Source organism: Cervus canadensis, chromosome 25 (assembly GCF_019320065.1).
Source record: "Cervus canadensis isolate Bull #8, Minnesota chromosome 25, ASM1932006v1, whole genome shotgun sequence".
Classification (NCBI taxonomy): domain Eukaryota; kingdom Metazoa; phylum Chordata; class Mammalia; order Artiodactyla; family Cervidae; genus Cervus; species Cervus canadensis.
Genome location: NC_057410.1, coordinates 24,702,851 through 24,720,112, shown reverse-complemented (window position 1 = coordinate 24,720,112; position 17,262 = coordinate 24,702,851). Strand labels below are relative to the sequence as shown.

At 39.7% G+C, this 17,262-nt stretch overlaps 1 protein-coding gene across 1 annotated transcript; it reads right to left on the bottom strand.

Moving 5' to 3' along the window:
* Positions 1-8,721: 8,721 nt before the first annotated feature.
* Positions 8,722-9,657, bottom strand: LOC122427541 (olfactory receptor 8S1-like). Its single transcript, XM_043447094.1, has one exon. The coding sequence runs from the start codon at positions 9,655-9,657 to the stop codon at positions 8,722-8,724; it is 936 nt and encodes a 311-aa protein (XP_043303029.1).
* Positions 9,658-17,262: the final 7,605 nt, after the last annotated feature.

The following is a 17,262-nucleotide window of genomic DNA, read 5'->3' as shown; positions in this document are numbered from 1 at the left end:
GACTGTCTGATTCTCATTCCATTTAGGCTGCCACAGATCAGCTGCTTCACTCTCAGCCTTAAATGTTTCTCTTCTGACTCAGACAGTTGCCCCGATGTGGGGATCAGACCCGTGCTTCAGTTCCCTTACCCGCCAAGGGCAGGTCCAGTCCTACTAACACTCCTGTCCCCCACCCCCCCCACCCCTACTTCCTTCATCGTACTGAGTTTTGCGTGGTTCTATATATTCTTTTCCATATATTCATTTCCATTCCTGTCTGCTCTCAGCTGCTGTCTGAAGGTGTATTCCTGATGTATCTGTGGAGAGAGATATGCTCCATGTCCACCTACTTCTGCACCATCTTGTTCTCTCCACAAGTCTGTTTTCTATGTCTATGAGTCTGTTTCTCTTCCATATGTTCTTTGTCACATGACTTTTCCTTTATAGGAGGAGTATACTGTTTCATATTCTTTGGTGTCACACTTAGAACCATGTGTGTATGCCAATTTTATGCACATATTTACTAAGGGCTTCATTTTATACATTTCATCTTTAATCCATCTGGATTTCCTTTTCAAGTAACAAAAATGCTATTTCAGATAAAAACAAAACCAAAAATTCACCAGTTCTTAAATATGTGGGCAGACACAAAAAACCACCTTTGGTATAATTTCATTTATAGGAAACATTGAGAATATGTAAAGAAACAGAGAAGGAAAGGGGATTAGGGGTTGCCAGGGGCTAGGGGAGGGAGGAATTGGGGACTGCATGCATCGGATAAAGTATTTTATTTGCAAGAATAAAGTATTTTGAACCTAGACAGTGGTGATGGTTGTATAGTGTTGTGAATGTACTTAACGGTCTAGAATTGCAAATTAAAAAGGCTTAAGTTTTATTATTTTATTCCTTTTTCACATTTACAAGTCTTTGCCTAATGTATTATTACAAGTAAATTGTAGGCAAATACCATTTATTTTCTGCAGCACCTAGATAGTTGCCCTGGGCATATTGACTACTGAAAATAAAACACAAATTTTAAGTGTTCGAATAATTTTAGTGATATGAAATTGGGCAGAGGGTTATTTGAATTGCAGCAAACTACGTTTGATAAGCCCTAGCTTCCCTGGTGGCTCAGAGGGTAAAGCATCTGCCTGCAATGTGGGAGACCTGGGTTCAAAACCTGGTTTGGGAAGATCCCCTGGAGAAGGAAATGGCAACCCATTCCAGTATTCTTGCCTGGAGAATCCCATGGACAGAGGAGCCTGGTAGACTACAGTCCACGGGGTCGCAGAGTCAGACACGACTGAGTGACTTCACTTTCTTTCTTTTTCTTTTTATCTGTTCACTTACTGAGTTCTCTTGAGTTCTTTGGTTTCATTGCCAGGGAATTGAGGTCACTTCCTGGGACCCCCTTATCTGGGTTTACCACTTACATAAAACTCCCAAGGGTACCTCTGCACTGATGACTGTTCATCCCCAGCCCCATGCCATGTCCATGCACAGTGATACCAATACAACCCACTCCATGGTTTCAGGGAGGCCTGGGTGCAATAAGGACCCCAACTCTAAGGACATAGCTGGGTTCAGACCCAGCTTCTCCTTCTCATCAGTGATGTGTCCCTTGACAAGCAACATACCTCTCAGGGTCCCCAAGCCGCCCATCTGCACAATGAGGTCGTTCTGGTGTCTACTTCATAGGGAGACCATTAAGTGTATAGATTTATAAACACCTACATTGCCTGTAAAGCCCATAGGTTGGTATCACACATGGCTCATGGACAGACTTAGCAAAGGAAGGATTACATAAAGGGCTACTGTAGCACAGATTACAACTGCAACAAGCCTAGGGAAAGCCACTCACTCCCCTTCCTGCCTGTTTCCCAGTCTTCCTATGGGAGGGTTGAAATTAAATGAAATTCAGACATTGTCCTCTCTGGCCTACAGCCTTCCATGTCCCCTTGTTGTGTTTAGATTCAGATCCAAGTGTTTCACCTTGGAAAGACTTTCACCAAGTCTTTCACCCCACCTATGCGGTGGGCTGCCCCCATTGTGGCTTCCAGGGTTCTTGGTTCCTGGTCACACATCCTTGTATAATCCCCAGTGTTCTTAGTGGATGGACAATGAGACTGGGTTCTAACATATGGACTGATTTATGAAAAGTCTGTGACTTCTACTCATTCCTCCTCTCTTGCTGTCTCTCAGTCTCTCTAACTCTGTCTTTGCCTCTTTTTTTTTTTTTTTTTTTTTATCTCTTTCTTTCCTGTGTGCATCAGATCAGTTCAGTCGCTCAGTCATGTCTGACTCTTTGCCACCCCATGGAATGCAGCACACCAGGCTTCCCTGTCCATCACCAACTCCCTGAGCTTGCTCAAACTCATGTCTGTTGAGTAGGTGATGCCATCCAACCATCTCATCCTCTGTCGTCCCCTTCACCTCCCATATTCAATCTTTCCCAGCATCTTTTCCAGTGAGTCAGTTGTTCACATCAGGTGGCCAAAGTATTGGAGTTTCAGCTTCAACATCAGTCCTTCCAATGAATATGCAGGACTTATTTCCTTTAGGATGGAATGGTTGGATCTCCTTGCAGTCCAAGGGACTCTCGAGCGTCTTCTCCCACACCACAGTTCAAAAGCATTAGTTCTTTGGCACTCAGCTTTCTTTATAGTCCAACTCTCACATTCAGACACGACTACTGGAAAAGCCGTAGCTTTGACTAGACGGACATTTGCTGGCAAAGTAATGTCTCTGCTTTTCAATATGCTGTCTAGGTTGATCATAGCTTTTCTTCCAAGCAGCAAGCATCTTTTAATTACATGGCTGTAGTCACCATCTGCAGTGATTTTGGAGTCCAAAAAAAAAAAAAAAAAAAAAGTCTCTCACTGTTTCCATTATTTCTTCATCTATTTGCCATGAAGTGATGGGACCAGATGCCATGATCTTTGTTTTTTGAATGTTGAGATTTAAGCCAGCCTTTTCACTCTCCTCTTTCACTTTCATCAAGAGGCTCTTTAGTTCTTCTTTGCTTTCTGCCATAAGGGTGGTATCATCTATATATCTGAGGTTATTGATATTTCTCCTAGCAATCTTGATTCCAGCTTGTGATTCGTTGAGCCTGGGGTTTCGCGCGATGTACTATACTTATAAGTTAAATAAGCAGGGTGACAGTGTGCAGCCTTGATGTACTCCTTTCCCAATTTGGAACCAGTCTGTTGTTCCATATCCAGTTCTAACTGTTACTTCTTGACCTGCATACAGATTTCTCAGGAGGCAGGTAAGTTTGTCTGGTATTTCCATCTCTTGAGGGATTTTCAAGAGTTTGTTGTGATCTACAGAGTCAAAGGCTTTGGCATAGTCAATAAAGCAAAAGATGTTTTTGCTGGAACTTTCTTGATTTTTCGATGATCCAGTGGATGTTGGCAATTTGATCTCTGGTTCCTCTGCCTTTTCTAAATCCACCTTGGACATCTGGAAGTTCACGGTTCACGTATTGTTGAAGTCTGGCTTGGAGAATATTGAGCATTTCTTTGCTAGAGTGTAAGATGAGTGCAATTGTGTGATAGTTCGAACATTTTTTGGCATTGTCCTTCTTTGGGATTGGGAAACTGACCTTTTCCAGTCCTGTGGACCCTGCCGAGTTTTCCAAATTTGCTGGCATATCGAGTGTAGCACTTTCACAGCATCATCTTTTAGGATTTGAAATAGCTCAACTGGAATTCCATCACCTTCACTAGCTTTGTTCATAGTGATGCTTGCTAAGGCCCACTTGACTTCACATTCCAGGATGTCTGGCTCTAGATGAGTGATCACACCATTGTGGTTATCTGGGTCATGAAGCTCTTTTTTGTATTCTTGCCACCTCTTCTTAATATCTTCTGCTTCTTTTAGGTCCATACCCTTTCTGTCCTTTATTGAGCCCATCTTTGCATGAAATGTTCCCTTGATATCTCTAATTTTCTTGAAGACATCTCTAGTCTTTCCCATTATATTGTTTTCCTCAGTTGCTTTGCATTGGCCACTTAGGAAGGCTTTCTTATCTCTCCTTGCTATTCTTTGGAACTCTGCATTCAAATGCATATATCTTTCCTTTTCTCCTTTGCCTTTCACATCTCTGCTTTTCTCAGCTATTTGTAAGGCCTCCTCAGACAACCATTTTGCCTTTTTGCATTTCTGCTTGAGGATCGTCTTGAGAACTGCTTCCTGTACAATGTCATGAACCCGCCTATAGTTCTTCAGGCACTCTGTCTATGAGAACTAATCTGTTGAATCTATTTGTCACTTCCACTGTATAATCGTTAGGGATTTGATTTAGGTCATACCTGGATGGTCTAGTGGTTTTCCCTACTCTCTTCAATTTAAGTCTGAATTTTGCAATAAGGAGTTCATGATCTGAGCCACAGTCCACTCCCGGTCTTTTGCTGACTGTATAGAGCTTCTCCATCTTTGACTGCAAAGAATATAATCAATCTGATTTCAGTGTTGACCATCTGGTGATGTCCATGTGCAGAGTCTTTTGTTGTGTTGTTGGAAGAGGGTGTTTGCTATGACCAGTGCGTTCTCTTGGCAAAACTGTTTTCCTTTGCCCTGTTTCATTTTGTACTCCAGGGCCAAATTTGCCTATTACTCCAGGTATGTCTTGATTTCCTACTTTTGCATTCCAGTCCCCTATGATGAAAAGGGCATCTTTTTTGGGTGTTAGTTCTAGAAGGTCTTGTAGGTCTTCATAGAACTGTTCAGCTTCAGCTTCTTCAGCATTACTTGTTGGGGCATAGACTTGGATTACTATGATATTCAATGGATTGCCTTGGAAATGAACAGAAATCATTCTTTCATTTTTGAGATTGCACCCAAGTGTTGGTGTTCACTCTTGCCATCTCCTGTTTGACCACTTCTAATTTACCTTGATTCATGGACCTAACATTCCAGGTTCCTATGCAAAATTGTTCTTTACAGCATCAGACTTTACTTCCATCACCAGTCATATCCACAACTGGGTGTTGTTTTCACTTTGGCTCTTTCTCTTTATTCCCTGTGGAATTATTTCTCCACTCTTCTCCAGTAGTGTATTGGGCACCTACCAACCTGGGGAGTTCATCTTTCAGTGTCATATCTTTTTGCCTTTTCATACTGTTCATGGGGTTCTCAAGGTTTCATGAGGTTCATGGGGTTTCATGTATATGTTGGCTATTTATATGTCTTTGCAGGAATATCTGTACAGATCTTTTGCCCATTTTAAAATCAGGTATCTATGTATGAATCTGTATAGGTATCTATGTAGCTATTGACTTGTGTGAATTTATTATATATTTCAGATATTAACCCCTTATTAGGCATGTGGTTTGTAAATATTTTCTGTTATTCTTTAGGTTGCCTTTTCATTTCATTGACTATTTACTTTGCGGAAGCTTTTTAGTTTGTTGCTGTCCCAGATATTCCTGTCACTGCTTTTGTTGCTTGTACTTTTGGCATCATATAAAAAAATCTTTGCCCAGGTCAAAGCCAAGAAATGTATTCTGTATGTTTTATTCTATTAGTTTTATGGTTTCATGACTTACATTTAAGTATTTAATTTGTTCTGAACTTTCCTCAGCTTTATTGAGATATAATTGACATATAACATTGTGTAAGTTTAAGGTATATAGTACGATGATTTGGTCCATGTATATATTGCAGAATGTTTTGCCACAATAAAGTTAGTTATCATATCCTCTACCACACACAGTCACTGTTTTGTTGTTGATGTTGTTATAACAAGACTATTAAAGCTCTATTCTCACAGTTACTTTCAAGTATACAATAAAGTATTGTTAACTGTAATCACTATGCTCTACCCTAGAAACTCAGAACTTATTCATGTTATAACTGGAAGATTGTACCCTGTGCGCAACATATCCCCATTTATGTACCCATTAACCCCAGCAACCACCACTCTAAACTCCGTTTCTATGAGTTTGATGTTTTTAGAATCCACACAGAAATGAGATCATAACAGTGTTTGTCTCTCCCTTTCTAACTTATTTCACTTAGCATAATGCCCTCAAGATCCATCCATCTTGTTGTAAATGGCAGGGTTTCCTTTTTTTTGGTGGCAGAATAATATTCCATTGTATGTATATAATTCTCTATATCCATTTTGAGTTGATTTTTATATTTGATGTTCAAATACCTTCCCTGGTGGCTCAGATGGTAAAGAATCCTCCTGCAATGTAGGAGACCTGGGTTCAATCCCTGGATCAGGAGGATCCCCTCTAGAGGGGAATGGCTACCCACTCCAGTATTCTTGCCCGGAGAATTCCATGGACAGGGGAGTCTGGTGGGCTACAGTCCATGGGGTTGCAAAGAGTCAGACACGACTGAGCAACTAATTTATTATTATGAGATAATCATCCAAGTTTACTCTTCTGCACGTGAATACCCTTTCCCCCCCAGTATCGTTTATGGAAGAGACTGTCCTTTCTCCAATGGATATTCTTGGCTTCCTTGTCAAATATTAGTTGATCATACATGTGAGGGATTATTTTTTGATTCTGTTCCATTGACCTATGTGTCAGTTTTTATTCCAGTGTGTTAGTCAGTCTCTCAGTCATGTCTGACTCTTTGGGACCCCAGGACTGTGGCCCACCAGGTTCCTCTGTCCATGGGATTTCCTAGGCAGGAATACTGGGGTGGGTTGTCATTTCCTCCTCTAGGGGATCTTCCCAACCCAGGGACTGAGTCCATTTTCTTTCTGTCTCCTGTATTAGCAGATGGGTTCTTTACCATTAACACTACCTGGGAAGCGCCAAGGTGGGGTTTATGCCAGTACCATAATGTTTTGATTAGTGTAGCTTTTCAATAAAGTCTGGAGTCAAGAAGTGTGATATCTTCTGCAGTTTTGTGGTTCTTTTTCAGGGTTGCTTTGGATATTTGAGATCTTTTGTGGTTCCATACAAATTTTAGTATTATCTGTTTAGTGAAAAATGCCATTAAAATGTTGCTAGAGATTCCATTGAAACTGTAGATAACTTTGGGTAGTCTAGGTATTTTCAATATTAATTCTTCCTATCCATTCTATCATTTCATTTATTTGTGTCTTCTTCAGTTTCTTTCATCAGAGTCTTTTCCTTTTATTTGATGAGTTTATATTTCTGTTATTCTTATATGCATCTTGAAATTTTCTATGATGTAATTTTTAAACTTTAAAAAAATAATTTTATGCTGTCTTTACTTTGTTTTCTGTCTTTTGTTGATGACAAAAATCTCATGCTGTCCTTACACTCAAAAGAACATTAAATACCAGATAATAATATACCATCTATACAGAGGTAAAATGATGAGAACTCCCAAATTCTACAATTAGGAGTTTTCATTTATATGTAGGGTCAAAATAAAAAGATTGTGCAGTGTTGGTGGTACAGTGGTGAGCATAACTACCTTCCAAAATAAAGAGATTCACAGACATGCACTCTTTAGATTTAATAATTTCCATTTCTTTAAGAAAATCTAGATGAGTGCACATTACAACAAAATAAAAGCAGAATGAAATAACTTATAAATAATGATGGGTAACACTCAAATGTTGGGTATTAGTGCTCTAATGCTCTATATGTTCATTTCATTTAATACTCACAGTGTCTTTATAATGTAGATATTATTGCTGTATTGTCTATAGGAAATTGACACAGAAATGTTAAGTAATTTACTGGAGTCATAAAGCTTATATGGACAGAGCAAGGGTATGAATATAGGCATTTGGATCTTAAGACAATGCACCTAACCATTGTGCTCTAATGAAAAGGGAAGTAAAACTGGATAAATGTTCTGTAAAAGGAATACTTGTCAGCACTAAATAATTTTAAAATTAGAATGAGACCAAAGAACTATAGAAATTACAACTAAACTCCATAATATAACTGATTAAAAAGTCACATCTCATGCTTAGTCACTTGGTCGTGTCCAGCTCTTCTGCATCTCCATGGACTGTAGCCCACCACGCTCCTCTGTTCATGGGATTTCACAGGCAAGAATTCTGGAGTGGGTTGTCATTTCCTTCTTCAGGGGATCTTCCTAACCCAGGAACTGAACTCATGTCTCGTGTCTCCTGCATTGCAGGTGGATTCTTTACCACTAAGACATTGGAGAAGCCCCTCCCTCAAAAAAAAACTCATATAATGTAAAGTAATAATTCATGAATGATACCCAGAAACAATAATCCCAGAAAGTAGGAAAAAAAAGCAGGAAGGGAGTGAATTAAAGTGGCAGAGAGAAGATGGAGACTGTTAAAGAAAATAAATCTGTAATCTTTCATGGGAGCTGTCAACATGCTTTGTTCTTATGGTTTAAATTCATAAGTATATGTTTTAAGATGTTCAAAATTATAAAGAGAAAATAAAAATAGTTAAATACTATAGAGGACAATAAATTGAATAAAATCCTTAACAAAGTTGATCAATAAGACAAAAAACGAAGTGTCAAGATAAAGTACATAAATGATTAATTCAGGAGATACAACATCTAACTGAATTCTAGAAAGGAAGTGATGGTGGTTGTGTGAGAGGGTAGAAGGAAAAACAGACCAGAGGGTAGAAAGAAAAACAGATTAAAAACGACATAAAGTTTCTTGTATTTTATTTTTCATTATCTGTATAGCCGGGGAGAGGAGAGGGTGGTAGAGGGCTCCCTTACAGTTAGTGGTCTAGAATTCTACCTTAAGTTCAAGCACTTGGCAACACAAACTCATTTCCTTTTATTCCGTGTTCTTATTCGCTACTTAAAATATTGCAGGTATTTCCCAAAAGTCCTTTTCACAGCAGCCTTCACCTCCATGTTCTTTAGGCTGTAGATGAGGGGGTTCAGCATGGGCGTGACTGCACTGTACTGCAAAGATGAGAGCAAATCCAGGAAGGAACCGGAAGTGGGCATGAGATAGCGAATCAAACCGGAACCAAAGAACAGGATCACTGCGACGAGGTGGGAGGAGCAGGTAGAGAAGGCCTTGCTTCTGCCTGTGGTGGAGCTGATGCTCAGGATGGTGGAGACAATGCGAGCGTAAGAGAAGAAGACTGGGAGGAAGGTTCCAAGACCATGGAGTAAGATGGAGCAGATCAGGATGTCGATATTGATAGAGATATCAGAGCAAGACAGAGGGAAGAGGGAGGGCAGCTCACAGGTGTAGTGGTGGATGGTTTGTGCCTCACAGAAGTCCAGGTTAACAGCCAAAAGCACGATGACGACTGAATTGAGAGAGGCCAGGCCCCATGAGGCCAGTATAAGTTTTACACAGAGCTGGGTGCTCATCAGCTGGCCATAGAGCAGTGGGTGACAGATGGCGGCATAGCGGTCATAGGCCATCATTGAGAGAAGAAAAGCTTCAGTCCCTGCAGTGATAAACACAAAGAAGACCTGAGTCAGGCAGCCCTCGACAGAGATGGTTTTCTTCTCAGACAGGAGGTCCTTCAGGAGCTTGGGCACAGTGACAGAAGAGAAGCAGAGATCTAGGAATGATAGATTACTCAAGAAGAAGTACATGGGTGTGTGGAGGTGGGAGTCAGTCCTGATCACCAGCAGCATCGTCAGGTTCCCCATCATGGTCAGGAGGTAAATCACCAGGAAGAGCACAAAGAGCAGAGCCTCGATGCGGGGGTCGTCTGACAGCCCCGTGAGGACAAACTCGGTGATGGTGCTGTGGTTCCTCAGGGCCATTTGTGGAGGCTACTTCCTTGAAATAAAATAGAGAGATAAGATGTCCTGTCTTTTTCAGAGTTTCACTCCTCTTTTTATATGTTCCTCTCTACTCTGCCTAGACTCTGCTCAGACATCTCAAAGCTGCCCTATCTGTATCTCAGTGTTTACATTCTGTTTTGTTATCACTTCTCTTGGGTCTCAGTCTTCACATACCTCAGAGATTCCTATAAAAATGAATATCTCTGGATTACCTACACATTCATAGTATTTAGATTCTGCTTCATCCATCTTACAGTTTAGAAATCCTAAAAATTCTAGCACGTATCTGCAGTGATTTTCTAAACCTTTTCTTCTCTTTTCAGTTTCTCAATCATATATGTATTTTTTGTTTAAAACCTTACTAAGATTGATGATGACTCTGAGCATTCTCATCCTTTTACTCCAGTGGCTTCAGTTACAGTAATGCCTGCCAGCAATATTTCAGTGTTGCTATGCAGTCTATCTGTGTTGCATAGGGGCTACTGTTGTTGAATTTAAAGGATGCTGTTATCTACACAGGTGTGCTGTCTCATGTCATTGCAACACCCTTTGATGCTCTCTCGTTTTTTTATAATTCACAAGTGATTTTGCCATTGCTGCAAGAAGCTCTTGCATTCATGTTGTGGATACATTATTCTGTTTTCCCAGAAGGGTCAAAGTGGAAAGAGTCTCATAATTTTCTTTTAAACTTTTATTGCATCCTATTACTCAAAGTATCAGCTGTGTCCAAGAGGACCAGATGGTTAGTAGTTTATCTTAATGATGACACTAATGATGATACATTTTGAAGCCTAATTTCTGGCACTACTTGGTAAGTCACTGTCTTAGGTGAAGATTCCTGCCTCACTTGGACCTTTTGAGGCTAATTTACAAGCATTCTGTTTTTGTCTGTCAATCCACAGTCTGATCCCATAGTAGTCTTCTGTCCTCACAAGAACGTGATCTTGCTGATTCAGAGAACCCTGTTTCTGACCCTTCCAGCTTGCCAGAAATCCATTACCAGATGCTAACTTATGTCAAGAGAAGTTTGAATTCTGATTTCATTAACAACCCCATAAACCCAAGCTGAAGTCCATCTTAGACTCAAGTCTAGGTTACCTGTGTGCCAGAATAGAGGGCAGTGTTCACCTTTGAATGTCTTCAGGATGTTAGCTTAGACCTGGTGATGGTGAAGCATAATCAGCTGGAGAAATTGCTTTTGAGGATCCTGTGTGGATGAAATGTAAATACTGTTGAAAGCAGTATTTTGAATTTCTACAGGCAAAATAAATGATGAGTGAAAGCAAGTCTTTCCAATGGTTTAGATATTTCAAAATATTTATTGAATGGCTGTCTTGAAAATTGCTTCCATTCCTCCACTTTCATTCACAGAAGTGGACCTGGCCAGTGTCCACAGTGTTCACAAGGACTTCAAGCTTTCTTCTTAAGAACATGGTAGCATTTGCAGAGAATCACTTTCTGTCCTGCCTGACACCCACATTTTGTGTGAATAAAGGTGGCAGCTACTTCTCTTACATGATTTTCAAGTTATCACTTAGAAAGGAATATCCTACTCCCTTGCCATCTCTAAATAGCATCTCAAGTTGATATCTGAAATTTCTTTAATGATTAGGAATAACTTTTCATTTAAATTCTATAATTAAGCATAAAATAAACCAAGTTTGCAGTCATTTTTAGGAAGGGGTGATATTGACTTCATTGAGTCCTGAAGTATAGAAGATTGATAATATTTATAATATTTTTAATACATATATAATATTTATAATAATATATAAATATATTATACTACAATATTATAATACAATGTTATATTATTATACTAAATTATATAATATATATTATATTATAATGTATAATTAAACATATTATAATATTTAAATATATAATATTTATAATATTTTGAGTGACAGCAGAAAAAGACAAAAGGGAGAAACTGAGAGGTTAACTGTGGATGGGTAGGAGGTGTAAAAAGTGGATTTCAGAAGTGTCTTAGACAAGCACCTGTGTCACCATTTTGCCAACACAGACACTTCCTATCCATGGCACATCTGGCCATATGATCTATATCTCTTACAAAGAGATGAAGTAGGATACTGGCTACATCTCTGATTTTATAGTTCTCAGAAGGTTCACTAAAATAAACATCTTCCCTAATTCATCTGTTTAATAGAGAAAATCAAAATGTATTTCACCAATTTTGGATTTAGCCCAAAGTTAAGAGGAACAACTCTGATGGAGATATCATCTTAGTTACCTGAGCTTGTCTGGATCAGTTATTTGACAGCAGGTTTCTACAAAATGAGAGACTTTTTAGGTGTCTGGTGAAGAGCCCTGCTTGAACTGGCTGCTAAGAGAAGTTTCTGGAATGAAGAAGTGAATGAAGGGTGTGTGTGTGGAAGGTCAGACTGGACGAGGTGACTTGAGGGATCCAGCATGTTGAGGGGTAACAGTCAGACCCTAGGTGCATGGGAGAGGAACCTGAACTTTGAGAAGGATATCAGCCCTGGAAGCAGGAAGGACCAAAGGCAAACTTCATCCATTTGAACTGCTGGTCAGGACTCTCCTCTCCTATGCATCCTTGCACTGTTCACAGTATCTCCGAAGTGACTAGATATGAGTGTAATTTCAATCATGGAAAAAATCTACTACAGTTCTCCTAACTGGAGTACTGAGCAAGCAGATAAATAGGTACTTCAAAAATTGTAATATCTATCACTGATACCCTCATTTCATTCCAGGCTTCAGCTTTCTGCAATCTTTTGGGATCCTGAAACAGGAGAGGATTGATGCCCAGGCTTTAAAGTGTTACTGTCCTTTGTGTTAAGCAGAGAGGGAAGAAAGACCTTTCAGAGGAGGTGTCCAGGGCAGCTGTACAAATGCCCCATTTGGAGAAGCAGGTATCAGAGTCCCATCCAGGGGAGATGGCCTGCCAAGGAGTAGGATATTTCCACGTCTATCTGAGGGATGAGGAATGGGCGGCTCAGGAACCTCCGGGTTTTGGACTAATGAACCGTATCATGAAGTGGCAGGAGGAGGAGGTGGAGGAGAGGATAGGCAGCAGAATTAAAACAAACACAGAACTTTATAAGCAGAAAAATAGGGGGAACACCAGAAAATCAGAGAAGATATTACCATTCTGCTGGTTCTTCTTGGAGGAAGCAGCTCCACATACTCTGTCTTGTCCATCTTGGGTAGACAGGTCATAGGTAAAGTCTCCCTACAAGGGAACCTTTGTCACGAGAGGCTGACTGTTTATTATTGAGTATATAGCTTTTTCTCTTTGCCATCAGCTAGTGAAGGAAATTAGAATGCTTCAAGCTCTGGAAGCAATAGGTATGCCACAGTTATCAAGATTGTTCCCTGAATGACTTAACCTAGAGTGCTGTCATTCTGCAATGCAGGGCATGGTATAGAAAGATAAATAAAATTTCTCTAAAGAAGCTCATATTTTGAGCAACAGTCATGTATTTCATTAAAATCTTCTTACATGATCTCAAGTACAGTAACTTGTCTTCTCTTCATTCATTTCCTCTGTGATTCTAAATACTCTTTTAAGATCATCACTTAAAGAAAGAACTCTCTAACAGAACCAATCAGAAGGCCATCTGTGCTTCTGCAGCCAAGGGCTGAGTTTGGGACTCAGCAGAAGCTGCGGTATTGCCCTGTATTCCCTGAAGTCTCAGCCTGAAGCCAAGCTCTTGGCTCTCTAACTGCAGTTTCCAGTTAACTGGAAAGTTAAACTTAGTAGGAGGCACAGGGGATTCTTTCCAGGGCAGTATTTGAAGTTTCTGATTAAGGCAATTATTTAAAACCTAGAAGAGAACTCTTATTAGCCTTGAGGTGGGAGGAGAAAGGAGAATAATACAAAGTCTTTAAGAAATATCTGCTGAAAAACTGACATTTTCCTCAGGTAACATGGAGCTGAGAATGTGTGGGATTGTCATGGGAGCTGATCTATGACACAGTACTGATCTCTAGGTCATTTTTGAGTGTACATTTGAGTTTTCCATATTTTCACAATAGGATTGTCTATTATAATAATTAAATGAGAGCAGATAACCATTCTGAGGAAATTAAACCTTAAGTTTCTAGAGCTTCTATTGTTAGTTTATAATAAATTTTAAAAAGAGTTTGTTAAGGTATATATACCTTATATATATATATACACCTTATATATATATAGTATATATATATATACACATCTTATATATAAAATATATAATCATTTACTTTAAAACATACAATGGGTTTATAAAATTTCTAAAGTAAAAAAATTTTCTTATTTGAGGCAGATGAAAATCATCAACATTTTAGTGCAACTTATGTATAAGCAACAAAGAGAGGGCATGTTACTCAAATTCACTTGACTGATATACACATCATAGGAAGCATAACTACGAACAAAGCTAGTGGAGGTGATGGAATTCCAGTTGAGCTATTTCAAATCCTAAAAGATGTTGCTGTGAAAGTGCTGCACTCAATATGCCAGCAAATCTGGAAAACTCAGCAGTGGCCACAGGACTGGAAAAGGTCAGTTTTCATTCCAATCCCAAAGAAAGGCAACAACAATGTTCAAACTACTGCACAATTGCACTCATCTCACACGCTAGTAAAGTAATGCTCAAAATTCTCCAAGCCAGGCTTCAACAGTATGTGAACCGTGAACTTCCAGATGTTCAAGCTGGTTTTAGAAAAGGCAGAGGAACCAGAGATCAAATTGCCAACATCCACTGGATCATCGAAAAATCAAGAAAGTTCCAGCAAAAACATCTTTTGCTTTATTGACTATGCCAAAGCCTTTGACTCTGTAGATCACAACAAACTCTGGAAAATTATTAAAGAGATGGGAATACCAGACCACCTTACCTGCCTCCTGAGAGATCTGTATGCAGGTCAAGAAGCAACAGACATGGACATGGAGCAACAGATTGGACATGGAGCAACAGACTGGTTCCAAATCAGGAAAGAAATACATCAAGGCTGTATATTTTCACCCTGCTTATTTAACTTATATGCAGAGTACATTATGTGAAATGCTGGACTGGATGAAGCACAAGCTGGAATCAAGATTGCCGGGAGAAATATCAATAACCTCAGATACGCACCCTTATGGCAGAAAGCGAAGAACTAAAGAGCCTCTTGATGAAAGTGAAAGAGGAGAGTGAAAAAGTTGGCTTAAAGCTTAACATTCAGAAAACTAAGATCATGGCATCTGGTCCCATCACTTCATGGCAAATAGTTGGGGAAACAATGGAAACAGTGAGAGACTTTGTTTTCTTGGTCTCCAGAATCCCTGCAGATGGTGACTGCAGTCATGAAATTAAAAGGCGCTTGCTTCTTGGAAGAAAAGCTATGACAAACCTAGACAGCATTTTAAAAAGCAGAGACATTACTTTACCAGCAACGGGCCATCTAGTCAAAGCTATGGTATTTCCAGTAGTCATGTATGGATGTGAGAGTTGGACTATAAAGAAAGCTGAGTGCCAAAGAATTGATGCTTTTGAACACTGGTGTTGGAGAAAACTCTTGAGAGTCCCTTGGACTGCAAGGAGATCCAACCATTCCATCCTAAAGGAAATCAGTCCTGAATATTCATTGGAAGGGCTGATGCTGAAGCTGAAACTCCAATACTTTGGCCAGCTGATGTGAAGAACCGACTCATTGAAAAATACCCTGATGCTGGGAAAGATTGAAGGTGGGAGGAGAAGGGGACGACAGAGGATGAGATGATTGGATGGCATCTCTGACACAATGGACATGAATTTGTGTAGGCTCCGGGAGTTGGTGATGGACAGGGAAGCCTGGTGTGCTGCAGTTGATGGGGTCGCAAAGAGTTGGACATGACTGAGTGACTGAACTGAACTGATCATTAACATCATTAACACATCATTAACATTAACATTAACATCATTAACATCATTAACACATTTATTCATTCACCATTTCTTCAGTAAAAAGTGAGTGCCAGGCACTGATCCCAGAATAAACAGATCATCTACTCCAATCTCTTGTTAGGTTTAAGGAGGAAAGAGGATATTAGTTCTGAGGGTCAAGGTATGTTTGAAGTATATGCAAAATTCCTGTTTAAAAATAATTTTTTAAAATTGGAGGACAATTGCTTTACAATATTTTGTTGGTTTTGCCATAGAGTAGTGAGAATCAATCATAACTATATGTATATCCCCTTCCTCTTGAGCCTTCCTCTCCCCCCACCATCAAATCCCACCCTTCTAGGTTATCACGGAGGACAGAGCTGAGCTCCCTGTGCTAGACAGCAGCTTCCCATAGCTATCTATTTTACATATGGTAGAATGTATAGTCAGTACACTTTCTCAATCCTTCCCACCCTCTCCTTCCCCTGCTGTGTCCAAGAGTCCATTTTTTATGTCTGCATCTCTATTCCTGGCCTGCAAATAGATTCATCAATACTATTTTTTTAGATTCCATATGCATGCGTTAGTACATGATATTTGTTTTCCTCTTTCTGACTTACTTCACTCTGTATAACAGGCTCTAGGTTCATCCACTTAAGTTCACATTTGTTTTTATGGCTTAGTAATATTCCATTGTGTATATGTACCAAAATTTATTTATCCGTTCATCTGTCAATGAGCATCTAGGTTGCTTTGATGTCCTCGCTATTGTAAATAATACTGCAATGAACATTGGCGTTGCTACTGTTCAACTGCTAAGTTGTGTCCAACTTTTTACTAACCCATGGACTTCAGCACTCCAAGCTTCCCTGTCCTTCACTATCTCCCAGAGTTTGCTCAAACTCATGTTAAGTCAGTGACGCCATCCAAACATCTCATCCTTGGTTGCCCCCTTCTTCTCTTGCCCTCAATCTTTCCCAGCATCAGGGTCTTTTCCAATGAGTCAACTCTTCGCATCAGGTAGCCAAAGTATTGGAACTTCAGCTTTAGCATCAGTTCTTCCAATGAATATTTGGGGTTGATTTCCTTTAGGACTGCCTGGTTTGATCTCCTTGCAGTCCAAGGGACTCTCAAGTCCCAACACCACAGTTCAAAAGCATCAGTTCTTCAAAGCTCCACCTTGCTTCTGGTCCAACTCACATCTGTACATGACTACTGGGAAAAACCATAGTTTTGGTTATATGAATCTTTATTGGCAAAGTGGTTGTCTCCGCTTTTTAGTACACTGTCTAGCTTTGTCATAGCTTTTCTTCCAAGGAGCAAGCATCTTTAAATTTCATGGCTGAAGTCACCGACTGCAGTAATTTTGGGTCCCAAGGAAAGAAAATCTGTCACTGTTTCCACTTTTGCCCCTTCTATTTGCCCTGAAGTGATGGGACTAGATGCCATGATCTTCGTTTTTTGAATGTTGATTTTTAAGGCAGCTTTTTTCACTCACTTCTTTCACCCTTATCACCCTTTACTTCTCTTTACTTTCTGCCATTAGAGTGGTATCATGTGCATATCTGAGGTTGTTAATATTTCTCCCAGAAATCTTGATTCCAGTTTGTGATTTGTTCAGTCCAGCATTTCACATGGTGTACTCTGCATATAAGTTAAATAATCAGGGTGACAGTATACAGTCTTGACACACTCCTTTCCCAATTTGGGA